Genomic DNA, 17,262 nt, shown 5'->3' on the forward strand with positions numbered 1-17,262 from the left:
AAATGGATCTGTAGCCCAAAGGGATTTTAAAAATCCTGCTCTTTTCTTGTCATTGGGGGGCAACTTCTATTTGCTTCCCCCTGCTGTAAAAGGGTGTGTGCTAGTCTTCAAACCCAATTCTTGGTCCCGATCCAGTAATAAATGTTATTTCTTTAGGACCTGGGGAATTAAGCACCAGTTCCTTCGGGGATATGAGTTCCAAATGCTTTTCACAAGCAAAGGGTATCCACCCCACCGACCCCCAGTGTTTTAATTCAAATACTTTGTAAAACTTTTCTTCCCCTGGGCATTTTTGAAAACTGGACTTGGCCTTCGTCTGAGAGAAGCTAATGGCAGCTTTCTCCGGGAAGGCCAGGTAAGTGAAGACACAACATCCCTTCTACTCACAGGTGAGCAAATGCTGACAAGGATATTCTGCAACCTCTTCCCTAAAATAAGATTTAGGGTGTAGGCAAATGAAAAAGTTAAGGTATCTGCATTCAGAACCTTCCCCAGCTGGAAAATTTGACATTCGCTAGTTTGTGATATGGGTCAATATCCAGAAAACCTGGAGAATTATTATTTTTTTTCCAATATACAGGTAGTCCTCAACTTACAACCGTTCATTTAGTAACCATTCAAAGTTACGACAGCACTGAAAAAAAAGTGACTTGTGACGGTTTTTCACACGACAGTTGCAGCGTCCCCGTGGTCACGGGATCAAAATTCAGACGCTTTTGGCAACTGACTCACATTTATGACGGTTGCAGTGTCCCAGGATCATGTGATCCCCTTTTGCGACTTTCCAACAGGCAAAGTCAATTGGGGAAGAAACACTCACTTAACAATCGTGTTATTAACTTAACAATGGCAGCAATTCACTTAACAACTGTGGCCAGGAAAGTCGTAAAACAGGGCAAAACTCCCTGAACAACTGTCTCGCTTAGCAACAGAAATGTTGGGCTCAATTGTGGTCATAAGTTGAGGACTACCTGTGTATTTTTCTTTTTTTTTAAACCACTTGGAGTAAAGTTACTCATTCTGTTTTAAATCCCGATTGGTGAGTGGGCCAGCTGGGGTCCATCTTTGCTACCCAAGGGAAAAGAAAGGGAGGAAGGAAAAATGACCAATTTTTGCTTCAAGATCTGGAACAGGATTTTAAGGCAGGTAAGGTAAGTCTTGTGCGCTAGTGAGGTTAATTTTTATAGCATGCCAAAAGAAAGGATAAAGAGAAGAAAAAACACAGAAACATTCAAAGGGGAACAGAGGAAAACATTAAAAACAAACCCTGAAAATAAGGATTAGAGATTGGTATAGTTTTGAGCGGGAACCAGATTCCAAAATAAATAAATAAATAAAAAAGTTAGGTTGTTAAAAACCCAATTCTTTTAAAAAAATTGTGTTAAAACTACACATTCTTCTGACAACTAGCTACTTTTTAAAAGAGCTAAAAAGGAGAATTACTGTACCTGTTGAGCGTGGGAATGTTCCCTCTGTAATTAAACAACCACAGTTAGTTAAAGATTGGTTAGTGGAAGCCATCATTAAAATGAATAAATCAATAATTTTTTAAAAAATAATCAGAACTGTCATTCAAGCCAGTGTGCAAAGCAGAAGCTGTAAGAATTACATTTGTAGAGGCGGGGGAAAAAATAAACATATTTATTTTCTGGCGGCATCCATGGGACATAAAAAAAAAGGGCTTATCCATCAATATCCTGAAACGTGAAAAAAAAATCAAGCGCAAAAAGATGCTTTGGAAAACCATTTTCTTCTTTCTTGACACTTTTTAAGCTATGAAGTTCTTCCTCAAGACAATTCCATATAAAATTATACAAAATTAGCTGCATTTAATTCTTTTGGGGAGGAAAGGTGTTATCAAACTATTCTTTATACATTTACTACCCTTGCAATTGTATCGCCGCTTTCTTACAGAAATAAGTTGTACTGAAATTGAGAGGGAACGCTACCAAACTATAGGACATTTTGCCCTTTTAATGTTAAGTAAAACAGAATGAACTGAAAACCAGCCTTTGAAAATGGCATTAAGGCATTGTAATTCTTTGTAAGATTATTGATACAGTACAAAGTGGGTTATGGAAACAATAGGCCTATCGTCTCCATTGAATCCTCAGTGCATGGGGTGGGGGGAATATTTCAGGGTCCCGAAGAAGGCAAATTTAACTTTCTACACCATTTTTGGATCTAATTCCTCTTCTTTATCTCGATGTAAGTTATATTTCATCCAAAAAGAGCAACTATCTAGATCAGGGGTGTCAAACTCAAAGCCTGCGAGCCGGATCAAGTCCGCGGGGTGCTTAGATCTAGTCTGCGGGGCCGCCCTAGAAACAGCAAAGGACCGGCCCATGGTGAGTCTGCCAGCGAAAACAGAGCTCAGGAGGGCTGCAGCCCCCCCCAACTCCATTTTCGCTGGCGGAGGGCTGCAGGAGGCCGTCCAGCCGAAAATGGATGCCAAGCTGGCCACGCCCCTTGGCCAGGCACCCAGCCCACCCCCCCGAGGTCAAACACTACCCTGTGTCAACTTTTATGCACCCTCAATGAAATCGAGTTTGACAACCCTGATCTAGATATAGTATGTATTCCTGTAGAAGAAGGAGTGACAGAATCTGGAGGTGGAGTCAAAAGAGGAACCAGCCTAGAGTCTCTACATAGTCACAAACGGACTAAGGCCAACCCCTCTTGAATTCCGTTAACCATTATCTAGCGCCAAAATAGTGCTAAACGTTAGTTGACTAGATTCCTGTGCATATGCATGAGCAATGAATCGGTTTGGGTGGAATTTAACCTGTGTCTTTCACTCCTGAAGTTGCAATGGACACCATTTGGAAGCGAATATCAGAATGTTGTGAGTTTCATATACCACATCAAAACAAAAACAAAAAAAAATCCATCATCATCATCAAAGAAAAAGATGTGAGTCTATGGCCACAAGGAGTGACGTCACTTCTGTCAGCGTTCCAGAAAACCCCCAACTCCCAGTAAAGACTGGGCTGCCAACTTCCTCTAGCCCACTACTTAATTCCACTGCGATATATATTATTTAATTACATTCATTTTTCAGCCAGGATGAACAGAAGCAAGTCAGGAGGTCAAATTTTACTACTTACCAATACCAATTGATAGCATAAAGCATTATAGAGAATTTGCTGCTGAAGGGAGTTCCCAAAACTGCTTTTCAAAAAGCAACTGATTTCTTTACTTTTTCCTTGAAAATGTATACCTGTATCAGTGGTGCGTTGCTACCGATTTGCCCCGGATCGGGCGAACCGGTAGCAGCAGCAGCAGGAGGCTCCACCCACCTGCCCAGACACTTCTGCACATGTGCAGAAGCGTTGCACAAGTGCGCACGCGCCCATGAGGGAACCGGTAGCGACGGATTTTGAAACCCACTACTGACCTTTATACTACACAAGTCAAAAAGAGGGCTGTGAAAATATCTACAGACCCCTCACATCCTGGACATAATGATGCTATAGCGCATTGCACACCAGAACAACTAGACACAAGGACAGTTTTTGCCCCCATGCCATCACTCTGCTAATTCCCACAACAGTCAAATTATCTAGTAAGCCTATATTACTATTATTCTTCTCATCTTTCCTATTACCTATCTTCTTACGACTATAACTTTGTTGCTTGTATCTTTACAATTAATATTGTTTTATTTCGTTTCCTAATATGATTATGTTGATTGCTTATTTAGTATCCTGTGACTAAGTGTTGTATCTTATGATTTATGATGAATGTATTTTTATGATGACTATGATCATGGTTTATCACTTATAGCTTTTATGTGCCCTGTTTCCCTGAAAATAGGACCTCCCCTGATAATAAGGCCAATCAGGCTTTTGAGCGCATGCGCTAAAATAAGCCTCCCCCCGAAAATAAGCCTTCCCCGAAAATATTTAAAGCAGAGTTAGAAATCAGGTAAAATGGCAAGAGGAACCCCACCTTGCTCCACGCACCCCAAAATAATAAGACCTCCCTGAAAATAAGGCCAAACGCTTATTTCAGGGTTCAAAAAAATATAAGACGGTCTTCTTTTCGAGGAAACATGGTACACTGAGAAGTTATGCACCGAAGACAAATTCCTTGTGTGTCTGATCACACTTGGTCAATAAAGAATTGAGTTCTACTTCTACTTCTACTTCTACTTCTACTTCTACTTCTACTTCTACTTCTACTTCTACTTCTACTCCTATTCCTATTCTATTCTTTGTTTCGCTTCTTGTCCAAGAAACTTCTTCTGTTCTGGATGAGAAGCTTTTGGATGAGAAGCAAAATGTTTTCAAGGAATTTTTTTTAAAAAAAATCCAGTTTCCTTTTGAAAAGCACTTTTGGGATAATCATGACCTGGATGACTGAGAATCTCCATAGACATTCGCTGAAGGGAATTGATAACTCAGCAAATTTAAGCCTGGGTACAATTCTGGAATTTGGCCCCCATCTTAAAATGTGTTATACTGATAAAACTGTCAGTAGATAGGAATCAGCAAATGGTGGCTGGCTCATAGCATTAAGCAAAGCTTAATGTAAGATATAAATAGATTGATAAACTGAAGTGAACTGGTTAATCCAAAATTGAACATCTTCACCCCTAATTAGAAAAAAAAAGCTGTACTTCAGCTTATCAATGCAGCCCTAGACATATCAGACAGATGTTGTCTTTAGTTTGATGCACGTTTATATTGAATAGTGAAACTATTTCTCCATTGCTGTAATTTACAGGTCTAAAAAATGGTTTGGCTGAACTATGATTGAATATATTGTATTATCAATCGGCGCTATACACAAACAAGAATAAAATGGAAGATGGTGAAAGCTCAACCGGAGCTCATCTTAAATTCTTCTAAATTTAACTGGTTCTTTCACAGGTTCTTTCAGGAGAAATAAATAATTCACTGAGCACATGGACCGACATTGTATTTTCCAGCTGCAGTTTGTGATTAGGAAGGGTAGAAGCTGCATTATTAAAATACGTACTCTCGCTTTCTTCCCCTCTTTCTTTTCCCCTTTCTCTTTCTCTCTTCCCCACTCTTTCTTCCTCTTTCTCTTCCTCTTCCTCTCCCATCCCCTTTCTTTTCCTCTCTTCCCCTTTCTTCCTCTCTCTCTCTCTCTCCCCCTCTTTCTTTCTCTCTTCCCCTTTCTCTTCCTCTTTTTCATCTCTTCCTCCCTCTTTTTCTCTTCCTCTCTCCCCTTCTTTTTCTTCCCCTTTCTTTCTCTCTCTCCCTCTTTCTTTTCCTCTTTTTCATCTCTCTTACTCCCTCTCTTTCTTCCTTTCTCTTCCTCTTCCTCTTCCTCTCCCTCTCTCTCCCCCTTTTTTTCTCTCTTCCCCTTTCTTCCTCTTCCTCTCTCTCTCCTGTCTCTCTTCCCCTTTCTCTTCCTCTTTTCCATCTCTCTTTCTCCCTCTCTCTTTCTTCCTCTTTCTCTTCCTCTTCCTCTCCCAGCCCCTTTCTTTTCCTCTCTTCCCCTTTCTTCTTCTCTCTCTCCCCCTCTTTCTTTTTCCCTCTTCCCCTTTCTTCCTCTCTCTCTCCCCCTTTCTTTTTCCCTCTTCCCCTTTCTCTTCCTCTTTTTCATCTCTTCTTCCCTCTTTTTCTCTTCCTCTCTCCCCCTTTCTTTTTCTTCCCCTTTCTTTCTCTCTCCCTCTTTCTTTTCCTCTTTTTCATCTCTCTTCCTCCCTCTCTCTTTCTTCCTTTCTCTTCCTCTCCCTCTCTCTCCCCCTTTCTTTTTCTCTCTTCCCCTTTCTTCCTCTCCCTCTCTCTCCTGTCTCTCTCTTCCCCTTTCTCTTCCTCTTTTCCATCTCTCTTTCTCCCTCTCTTTCTTCCTCTTTCTCTTCCTCTCCCAGCCCATTTCTTTTACTCTCTTCCCCTTTCTTCCTCTCTCTCTCCCCCTCTTTCTTTTTCCCTCTTCCTCTTTCTCTTCCTCTTTTTCATCTCTTCTTCCCTTTTTCTCTTCCTCTCTCCCCCTTTCTTTTTCTTCCCCTTTCTTTCTCTCTCCCTCTTTCTTTTCCTTTTTCATCTCTCTTCCTCCCTCTCTCTTTCTTCCTTTCTCTTCCTCTCCCTCTCTCTCCCCCTTTCTTTTTCTCTCTTCCCCTTTCTTCCTCTTCCTCTGTCTCTGTCTCTCTCTCTTCCCCTTTCTCTTCCTCTTTTCCATCTCTTTCTCCCTCTTTCTTCCTTTACCTCACTTCCTCTCTCTCCCCTTCCCTCTTTCTTTTCCTTCCTTCCCCTCTTCTCTCTCTCTCCTCTCTCTCTCTCTTTTCCCCTTTCTCTTCCTCACTTCCCCTCTTTCTTCCTCTCTCTCTTTTCCTTTCTAAACTTTTCTTCCCGCCTCTCTTTCTCTGTCTGTGTATCTGTGTCTGTGCCTGCGTGTATGTGTGTAAAATAGGATTCCCAGGTTCCACATTTATATAACATTTTACCTGGAATTAAATTCAACTGCCCTTACTTCTCAATAAACATCTGTGTGCATTGATTTGTTTGTTTAGATTTGGTTTGTGAACAGGGACAGTGGAAAAAAAACATTTTTTCTTTCTTTTTTAAGATTCCACAAGGCAGAATATTCCTGAAACATTCCTTGAAATGCTCTCGCACACATATACAGGTAGTCCTCAACGTCCAACAGTTCATTTAGTGACAGTTCGAAGACACTAAAGCACAGAAAAAAGTGACTTATTACCAGTGGTGGGATTCAAATAATTTAACAACCGGTTCTCTGCCCTAATGACCGGCTGGGTGGGCGTGGCCATGGTGGGCGTGACCAGGGGGTGTGACAGACAGCACTTGGCCTCCTGCACCCCGCTGGGAGCAAAAACAAGCCACAGGGAGAACGTGCTGCCCCTCGCGCCCCGTTTTGAGCCTAGTAGGCCTCCATGCAGCCTCCTGGGAGCCAAAATGGGGTGTGTGGGGACTCCTGGAAGGGGCGAGGCGGGGCCAGCCAGCAATTTAACTACCGGTTCGTCTGAATCAGCCCGAACCAGCTGAATCTCACCACTGCATATGATGGTTTTTCACACTCACAAACATTGCAGGGTCACATGACCAAATTCGGATGCTTGTCAAGAGTCTCATATTCGTGACGGTTGCAGCATCCCGGGGGTCAGGTGATCCGCCTTTTGCGACCTTCCAACAAGCAAAGTCAACGGGGAAGCCAGATTCACCTAACAACCGTGTTACTAACTTGCCAACTGCAGTGACTCACTTAATTATTGTGGCAAGAAAGGTCGTAAAATGGGGAGAAACTCACTTAACCGCTGTCTTGCTTAGCAACAGAAATTTGGGTCTCATTTGTGGTCGTTAAGTCAAGGTCTACATGTATCGTTCTCGTGGTATTCGATACCAGCCGTGGTTTTTATCCATCCAGTGAAGTCAATGACCACTCAACAGGAGTGTGTGGGGGAAGCCTGAAGGAACTTGTGAGATGATATTTCAGCCGATTCATTTTTATGGCCTTGAATGAAAAGGACAGGTCCATCATCTGATTATATGGACTGTGTCATATAAAATACTGAACCGTCTTTTCAAGGGAGCATTGCTCAAAATTTAATGGGAGCACGCTCAAAATAAAATCTAATAAATAACATAAAATAAAATCGTCCCTAGGCTTTTACGCCTCTTTTACATTTGCCTGGAATAGGTGGCCATGAGAATAACAGAAGAACGGAGTTGGAAGGGACCTTGGAAGTCTTCTAGTCCAACCCACTGTTCCAAGTAGGAGTATCGCACAGAGAACGGCTCCAAAGGTTGTATCGTGATATCGCTTTTTAATTCTGGGAATGAGGGAACTATTCACGATCCTTCTCCCTCTAGAGTAACATTTTCTTTATGAACATATGGAAGACATCCAAAATAACTACTCAATGTAATCAAAATTCATTTTAAGTTTAGGCACAATAAGTCTCTTTAGATTCACTGGACAGTGTGGTCCTTGTTATTAACTCTTGTTATAATGCCTGATCTTGTGGTAAAAAATGGATCAGCTCCACATAGTTCCTAAAACTGTCATCCAATTGTAATACAGGTAGTCCTTGACTTACAACCAGGTTGCTTAGCAACCATTCAAAGTTACAATGGACACCCCATCCCCCGCCAAAAGATACGTATATGACCTTTGTTCTGAAGTTTTGACATCATCCCCCACCGCAATCCATGAGTGCATTTTGGCTGCTTGGCAATTGGCTGGCATTTATGGTTCTTTGTAGCATCCTCCAGTTATGCGACCACAACTTAACATTTTTTTTTTAAAATAGAAATTTAGAATAGAAAAATAGAAGTGTTGATGAAACACTTCATCAAGTGTTTTGATGGCTCACTTTATGACCGTTATGACTTATGATCGTCATTGTCGGACTCAATTACGGTCATCAGCCGAGGACTATCTGTATGCAAGAATAAATGTTAGCCTTTAAGGAGATTTTGCTGCAATTTGTAATGTGACAGGAAGCAGAACGTGATGAAATACATATATTGTAGAATAAAACGGCTTGCCTTTAATTGGTTAGATTTAAATTTAAATTAAATTCGGTGTTAGTTCTGTCTCTGCCTGCTTTTTTTTTTTCTTCTAACCAGCTTTGCTTTCTGGTGGCTCCAGCTACTCAAAAGTCTGATCACCAGTCACAGAAATGTCCAGCAGAATAATGATATTCCCATTACGTATTGAGTGCGCGGGGGTCTCTGTGTTTAGAATTTACATTAAAATCAGAGGAGAGGAACTGTTTGTGTTTTTTTTTTTTTTTTTTTTTGCAAATTAATTTTCTGATTCTTATTTCGGATAGGAGAATTTATTTGCAGGAAAAGATGAGCCTTTTGTCCATTTGTACCACTACATGTAATAATACAGACACCTAGAAATATCTCCCAGTTCCGGAGAACACTTCTGTGATTGATATAATAGGCTGTCCCCAGGTCTTAAATTTGCCAAGATTGGACACCCCTTGCTCAGGGATGGGATTCAAAAATTTTAGCAACCGGTTCTCTGCCTGGTTGCTGGGTGGACGTGGCCATAGTGGGCTGGGCCTACTCAGCCTCCTGCACCATGGCGGGGGGGAAGGCGTTTTTGCCCTCCTCCAAGCTCCGGAGGCTTTCCTCGAGCCTCCGGGAGGGCAAAAACGGCCTCACCCGAGCTCCAGAGATCGGAAACAGGCTCGTTTCTGGACTTCCGGAATTTCCAGGAGGCCCGTTTTTCTCCCTCCCCAGGCTCCGGAGGCTTTCTTTGAGTTTCTGGGAGGGTGAAAACAGCCTCCCCGGGCTCCAGAGGTTGGAAACAGACTCGTTTCTGGACTTCCGGAATTTCCAGGAGGTCCGTTTTCTCCCTCCCCAGGCTCCGGAGGCTTTCTGTGAGTCTCCGGGAGGGCAAAAAACGGCCTCCTCGGGTTCTGGAGCCCAGAAACAGGCCCGTTTCCTGACTTCTGGAACTTCCAGGCGGCCAGTTTTTCACCCTCCCAGAGCCACTGTGTGGGCGTTGCACTTACCTGGCATCCAAAATGGGTTGCGTGGAGACTCCTGGGAGGGGCAGTGTGGGCAGGGCCAGCCAGTCCTTGCAACTATCAGTTCGGCGAGCCAGATGTAAGATTAGCATCCGGTTTGCCCGAATCGGCTGAATCCCACCCCTGCCCCTGCATGAAACTTTACATTAGATTCCACCAATCTAATAATCCCCAAGTTTTGGGGGATGCAACGTCAAGAATTCTCAGCTAGCCTAGCTGTTGGGAAGCATGGGACTTGTGATCCCAAGATAAGCCAATGGTTTTTAGATGGGAAAGCTAGGATTACATTGCATTACATCTATGTTGCTGATAAGATAACACGACTCGCTTTTTCAGAAGGCGAAAAAACCAGAAATCTGGACAACAACGCAAGACAAATGGAGGCAGAACAAAATGGAAACACAATACAGCCTGGACAAAGATCCCAGTTTATTCATTAATTCATTAGATTTTTATCCTGCCTTTATTACATTATACAGGAAGTCCTGGAGTTACAACCACTCGTTTAGCGACCGTTAGAAGTTACAACAGGACTAAAAAAAGTGACTTATGAGTGTTTTTCACACTTACGACCATTGCAGCATCCTCACGATCATGTGATCAGAATCTGGATGTTTGGCCACTGGCTCATATTTATGACGGTTGCAGTATTCCGGGGTCATGTGATCCCCTTTTGCGACCTTCTGACAAGCAAAGTCGACGGGGAAGCCAGATTCACCGAACAACTGTCTTATTAATTTAACAACCACAGTGGTTCACTTAACAATTGTGGAAAGAAAGGTTGTGAAATAGGGTGAAGCTGACTTCGCAATTGTCTCGCTTAGCCACAGAGATTTTCGGCTCAACTGTGGTCATAAGTCGAGGACCACCTGTATGCAGTGGTGGGATTCAAATAATTTAACAACCGGTTCTCTGCCCTAATGATTTCTTCCAACAACCAGTTCACCAAACTGCTGAGAAAGTTAACAACCGGTTCTCCTGAAGTGGTGCGAACTGGCTGAATCCCACCACTGCCTGTATGTAACTCAAGAAAGCAAACACTCCTTAAGTACTCCTTCCTTCTCCTATTTGCTAACACTTTGGGTATTTCGCAGGCCTCCCTGTGAAATGAGTACAGGCCTCTCTCTCTATTGCTTTTTCTGCTCTGATGTGTCAGTTTGAAAATAATGAACTCATCCCATCCTCCCCACAGCAAGGGGACATCATTTGAGTATCATTTGCAACACGGGTAGGATAGCAAATGGACAATCTTTTCAGAAGAATCAGCAGCGTGGAAAGAATTGGTGATTGGGAGGCTGCACAGTTGGAGCGTACCGTCCAGGGTGTCTCCAGAGCACGTCCGGTTGTAATTTACGCGGTTCAAGTACCAGGTGCACCTAAGATTTGCTCCTGGTCTTGAGTAGGGAAGCAGAGAATATGCGAACAGAGAGAAGGAAGAGACACAGTACAGTAGTCCCAAAGGTGCTTTTTTTTCAAGAGGCAACTGGACTTTCTGGTTTTTCCTTTGAAGACATTTCGCTCCTCATCCAAGAAGCTTCTTCAGCTCTGACTGGATGGTGGGGAATGGAAAGATTTCAGAGGTGGTATTCAGCCAGTTTGTACCGGTTCGCACGAACCGTTGGCGGAAATTTGGCCAAGATCACCGAACCGGTAGCGATGGCCGGCTGGCCAGCCACCCCAAACCGGTCCCCCAGTCGCCGCTCGCTAGCCCCGCCCGCCATGTTTGTCACTGCCATGTTCTTCGCGCACATGCATCCCATTGCCTTGCAAGTCCAATGGGATGTGCATGCGCGAAGAACATGGTGGCGACGGCAGCAGCTTTTTCCGTGACCTCTGGTACTTTTCGGCAGCCTGCGGCCAGCCACCTCTTTAAGAGCCTCTTTGCGGCTCTGGTGGCTGAGAGGCTTCTTTGCCAGCCTGTCAGAAGGTTGCAAAAGGGGATCACGTGACCCTGGGGCATGGCCACCGTCGTAAATATGAGTCAGTTGCCAAGCGTCTGAATTTTAATCACATGACCAGGGAGATGCTGCAAGGGTCGTAAGTGAGAAAAATTGTCATCAATCGCTTTTTTTTTCAGTGCTGTGGTAACTTTGAACGGTCATGAAGCGAACTGTTGTAAGTCAAGGACTACCTGTAATTGGTACCTGGCTGGGGAATTATGGGGGTTGAAGTCCACCCCTCTTAAAGGTTGAGAAACACTATGCTAAGATATCTCTATGTCACCATACTTTGGGAGGAAACAAGGAGGGTCGCCATAGGCGGCCATTGCAGGGGCTAAGAAGGGTGTGGGGAGATGATAGAAGCTAGTAGAAAGCCTAGCCGTTATAAAAGCAATAGCAATAACACTTAGACTTATATACCACTTTACAGTGCTTTACAGCCCTCTCTAAACGGTTTACAGAGTCAGCCTCTTGCCCCCCAACAATGTGGGTCCTCATTTTACCGACCTCGGAAGGATGGAAGCCGGAGTCAACCTTGAGCCGGTCAGGATCGAACTCCTGGCAGTGGGTAGACTTAGACTGCAATTAGCAATACCACTTAGACTTATATACCGCTTTACAGTGCTTTACAGCCCTCTCTAAACGGTTTACAGAGTCAGCATATTGCCCTCCAACAATGTGGGTCCTCATTTTATCGACCTCGGAAGGATGGAAGCCGGAGTCAACCTTGAGCCGGTCAGGATCGAACTCCTGGCAGTGGGTAGACTTAGACTGCAATTAGCAATACCACTTAGACTTATATACCACTTTACAGTGCTTTACAGCCCTCTCTAAGTAGTTTACAGAGTCAGCCTCTTGCCCCCCAACTATCTGGGTCCTCATTTTACCCACCTCGGAAGGATGGAAGGCGGAGTCAACCTTGAGCCTGGTGAGATTTGAACTGCCAAATTGCAGTTCAATAAATAATAAAGCAGTTTATTAAGGGTAGTCCTTGATTTACGACCACAACTTTTTTTTTTTTTTTTTAAATTTGATTTATATGCCTCCCTTCTCCGAAGACTCAGGGCGGCTTACAATGTGCTCAGCAATAGCCTTCATCCTTTTTGTATATTTATACAAAGTCAGCTTATTGCCCCCACAAACTGGGTCCTCATTTCACCTACCTTAGAAAGGATGGAAGGCTGAGTCAACCTTGAGCCTTGGCGAGATTCGAACCCTGCAGTAATTGCAGGCAGCTGGTCTTAAGCAGCTTAATAACAGGGTGCTTTAAACCCTTGTACTACCAAGGCTCTTACAACTGAGCCCAACATTTCTGTTGTTAAGTGAGACATTTGTTAAGTGAATTTTGCCCCATTTTACAACCTTGCTTGCCACAATTGTTAAGTGACTCACTGCAGTTGTTAAGTGAGGGACCCAGTTGCTAAGTGAATCTGGCTTCCCCATTGACTTTGCGTGTCAGAAGGTCGCAAAAGGGGATCATGTAACCCTGGACACAGCAATGGTCATAAATATGAACCAGTTACCAAGCACCTGAATTTTGATCACGTGATCCTGGGGCTGCTGCAAAGATTTTAACTGTGAAAAACCATCATAAGTCACATTTTTTCAGTGCCATTGTAACTTTGAACAGTCACTAAACACACTGTTGTTAAGTCAAGGATTACCGATACAGATAGTCTCTGACTTACAACCATTCATTTAGTGACCGCTTGAAGTTACAAGGGCACTCAAAAAGTCACTTATGACCAGTTTTCAGACTTACAACCATTATAACATTTCCCCATGGTCATGTGATTAAAATTCAGGTGCTTGGCAACTGGCATGTACTTATGACGGTTGTACTGCCGCAAGATCACATGATCACCATTTATAATGTTCCCAGCTTCCAACGAGCAAAGTCAAAGGGCGAAGCCAGATTTGCTTAGCGACCGGATGATTCTTTTAACAACTGCAGTGATTTGCTTAAGAGTGGCAAATAAGGTTGTAAAATGGGACAAAGCTCACTTAACCACTGCCCTGCTTAGGAAGAGAAATTCTGTGCTCAGCTGTGGTCGTAAGTCCATATGGTCCACCTGTAAGGACCATATTCAAACTTCCATAAAAAAAAAAAAACCAACAACAGACACTTAGCACCACCTCACTAGAAGCACTGAATAGGCATCACTCCCTAAATACATTGTTTAAGATTTTGTAAATCTTAATAAATCCCAGCATTTATTTCCTCTTTTTAAAAAAAATGAAATCCACAGCTATAAAAAATTTTTTTAAGAAAATCCAGAGGTCTACAGAACAATAATAAAAAATGGCAAGAAGGTACGAATTTTTGGCATCCCTGTGAAAAACTTCAGGACAGTTTCTGTCCCCTCTCTCAGCTAGCAAACCAGAATGATCTCAGTAAAAAAAAAAGAAAAAGGGGGGGGGGGTTGCAAATGAGCCTCATTTGCATCATTTAGCCTTTCTCAATGCGTTCTTAAATTTCTCAAGGATGGGGTGCGCGTAACTCAGGCTTCTTTTCTAGATTTTCTAGAAGAGCCACAGGGCAAAGATTTTAAGTGCAACTTCTGGTCTTTGGCTTTGGCTGTCTGTTCCACCTTCTGAAAACCAGAAGGAGATGTCAGTCGAATTTCCAAATTTCCCTCCGTAAGACATCATCAGTTCAAACTTTAGAGTAGAATAGAATAACAGAGTTGGAAGGGACCTTGGAGGTCTTCTAGTTCAACCCCCTGCTTAGGCAGGAAACCCTACACCACTTCAGACAAATGGTTATCCAACATCTTCTTAAAAACTTCCAGTGTTGGAGCATTCACAACTTCTTGAGGCAAATTGTTCCACTGGTTAATTGTTCTCACTGTCAGGAAATTTCTCCTTGGCTCTAAGTTGCTTCTCTCCTTGATTAGTTTCCACCCATTGCTTCTTATCCTGCCCTCAGGTGCTTTGGAGAATAGCTTGACTCCCTCTTCTTTGGGGCAACCCTTCAGATATTGGAAGACTGCTATCATGTCTCCCCTAGTCCTTCTTTTCATCAAACTAGACATACCCAGTTCCAGCAACTGTTCTTTATATGTGATATGGATATCCTAATGGGATATGGATCACTGGATTTAAATCAGAGGTGTCTCCAACTTCGGCAACTTTTAAGACTTGTGGACGTCAACTCCCAGAATTCCTCAGGCAGAATGACACCCCTAGTCCTTAAAGTTGCTAAAGTTGGAGACCCCTGATTTAAATGATAGAGAGCCAAATTCCCATTGAATGTGAGAAGCAGCTCTCCAAGAATAAAAGCAGTTTTTGACAATGGAACCAGCGACCCAGTTTTCATTAAACTAGACATGCCCAGTTCCTGCAATTCTTAGCCTCCAGTCCCCTAATTCTTTTTCTTGCTCTTCTCTGCACTCTTTCTACAGTCCCCTCATCTTTTTTACATCGTGGCGACCAAAATTTTCATAGAGATCCAGCTGTACCTGAAGCCAGAGGGAAATGTACAGTGTGATCCCACCCTCTTTGGATTACCTAGCCTAGCCAATGTTGAAAGCCCGCAAGGAATCATTCTTCCAAAAGAATTAAGACAACTCATCTCTCTCTGGTGGGGTTAAGGAAGGCTGGATCCAATCCTTTAATAGAACTTGATTTTTTCAACTTGGCTTGGCACAATAATCCAGATGCTGGGGAACATCAAAGCCTCTCTCAAAAGCTACGGCAAACAATGGGGAGGGGAGGGGGGGAAGAAGAGGATGGGGGGAGAGGCCAAAGGAGAGAGAGAGAGAGAGAGGAATGATATCAATGGATGGGAAGGGGGGAGGAGGGGGGAAGGGGGAGGGCAAGAGTGCGTCGTTGGGTGGCCGACGGACCTCCAAAATAGCATGCAATTATTTGCAAATATTGTTGAGATGAAGAGAACAGATGAGACCAAATTCAATGGCCCATTTATATCACTGCAGAGAGATTTTTGTGCAGCTGAGCTTTGAGGACTCATTCATTTCAGGCAAAAGCAGATTTTTTTGAAGAGAGGAGGAGGAAAAGGGAAGGAGAGAGGGGGGGGGGGGCGAACCCATTTCGTGAGATGTACTGATGGATTCTCAATGAAGCGAGACCAGGCCTCCTCAACCAATTCTCCCAAACATTAAACGAGGAGGAGGATGGAATAAAAGGCAAAGGATATTTGGGGAAAACAAAGGAAGAGGAGATGCCTTTCGAGAGGGCTGGTTGGGTCCTGTATGAGTGGGCTACCTCGTGGTGGATCAACAGTGACACCTAGTGGCCAGAGGCAAGCAAGACAGTGATGTACTCTACAACCTTTTGGTCACCACGGACCGGTTCCGTGGAGGGAGGATTTTCCACGGACCGGAGGGGACATGATTTCCCATTCTGCCTGCATCCCACATATTGGGGCTTCGCTTGTTTGCACTGCCCAGTTTCTGGCATGTTGCGGCCACGTGCCAATCCAAGTACCGGGGGTTAGGGATCCCTGCTCTACACCACTCTGAAGCAGAAAGTCAAACTTTTTCAGCCCTTCCAAGGACTTCAGAAGAACTGCCAGAACTCTATTGTTCAAGAATAAAATGACAGAATCTTGAAAGCCAAATAGAGGTTCCTCTCCTTCGCCTTATATAGGTGGTCCTCGACTTATGACCACAATTGACCGGTAAACTGAGCTGAGCTGCTGACGCTGCCGGGGAACACTGGAGACTTCGCTGCTGAGCAGCTGATTGGCGGTTGAATTGGCCTCCCAGAATACCACCGATCAGCTGTTCTAGGCGGCGGGGATTCACCACGGCCCGCTGATCGCTGCGATCGGGTGGCGGCAAACAGGCAGAGGCGATAGGTGGCGGGAATCCCCGCCACCTAGAACAGCTGATCAGCATCGCACCAACCCCCTCCCCCCCCGCCGCAATATTCGCTCTATAATACACACAGACATTTCCACCCACTTGGGGGGGGAGTGCGTCTTATATTCCGAAAAATACGGTAATTCCCACAACACTCTCAAACTATTTAGTAAAGCTGTATTACCATCATTATTCTCATCTTCCCTATTACCTGTCTTCTTATGACTATAACTTTCTTGCTTGTATCTTATGATTTAAATTGTTTAATTAGTTATCCTAGTATGATTTATGTTGATTGCTTATTTAGTATATCCATGAATATCACTAAGTGTTGTATGTAATGTTTTGTGGTGAATGTATTTTTACAATGACTATGATAATGATCTACCCTGTTTCCCCCAAAATAAGACATCCCCGATAATAAGCCCAATTGGGCTTTTGAGTGCATAGCAATAAGGCCAAACATTTATTTCAGGGTTCAAAAAAATATAAGACAGGGTCTTATTTTCAGGGAAACACGGTATCACTATTTGTTGTATGTACACTGAGAGTTTATGCACTGGAGACAAATTCCTTGTGGGTCTAATCACACTTGGCCAATAAAGAATTCAGTTTAATTCAGTTCAGTTCAGTTCAGTTCTGTTCTGTTCTGTACTGTTCTATTCACAACCATCATCAAAACGGCCATAGCTTTGAATCATGACACATGATGCCTCAATTTGTAACTGCAAAAGCTTACGACCCTAGCACTGGGCTCAATTATGGACACAGGTCAAGAACTACCTCTACATGACTTAAGAATTACCCAATAAAATGCTGTCGCTTATAAAAATAAACTTGTTCAATTTTTTAAGGATCCAGAGCGAGTGACACAACCAGTCCTCCCAATTTCTCCCCATACAATCTAGGAAACCTAATTTCATCTTCACTTTTATGACTCGTCGGCTTTGTCATATACAGGTAGTCCTCGACTTACAACAGTTCATTTAATGGCCATTCAAAGTTACAACGTCAC

At 43.4% G+C, this 17,262-nt stretch overlaps 1 protein-coding gene across 2 annotated transcripts in view; it reads right to left on the bottom strand.

The window, feature by feature from the left end:
* Nucleotides 1–17,262, bottom strand: part of ACACA (acetyl-CoA carboxylase alpha) — a 252,226-nt gene that overhangs the window by 147,384 nt on the left and 87,580 nt on the right. For both annotated transcript variants that reach the window (XM_070932018.1, XM_070932017.1), the window contains one exon: nucleotides 1,449–1,472. In XM_070932018.1, the coding sequence (XP_070788119.1) occupies nucleotides 1,449–1,472 (24 nt within the window). The remainder of the gene's footprint in view (nucleotides 1–1,448; nucleotides 1,473–17,262) is intronic.

The sequence above is a fragment of the Pituophis catenifer genome, unplaced genomic scaffold, assembly GCF_029215685.1.
Source record: "Pituophis catenifer annectens isolate HBS135680 unplaced genomic scaffold, rPitCat1.0.hap2 SCAF_1, whole genome shotgun sequence".
NCBI classification, from domain to species: domain Eukaryota; kingdom Metazoa; phylum Chordata; class Lepidosauria; order Squamata; family Colubridae; genus Pituophis; species Pituophis catenifer.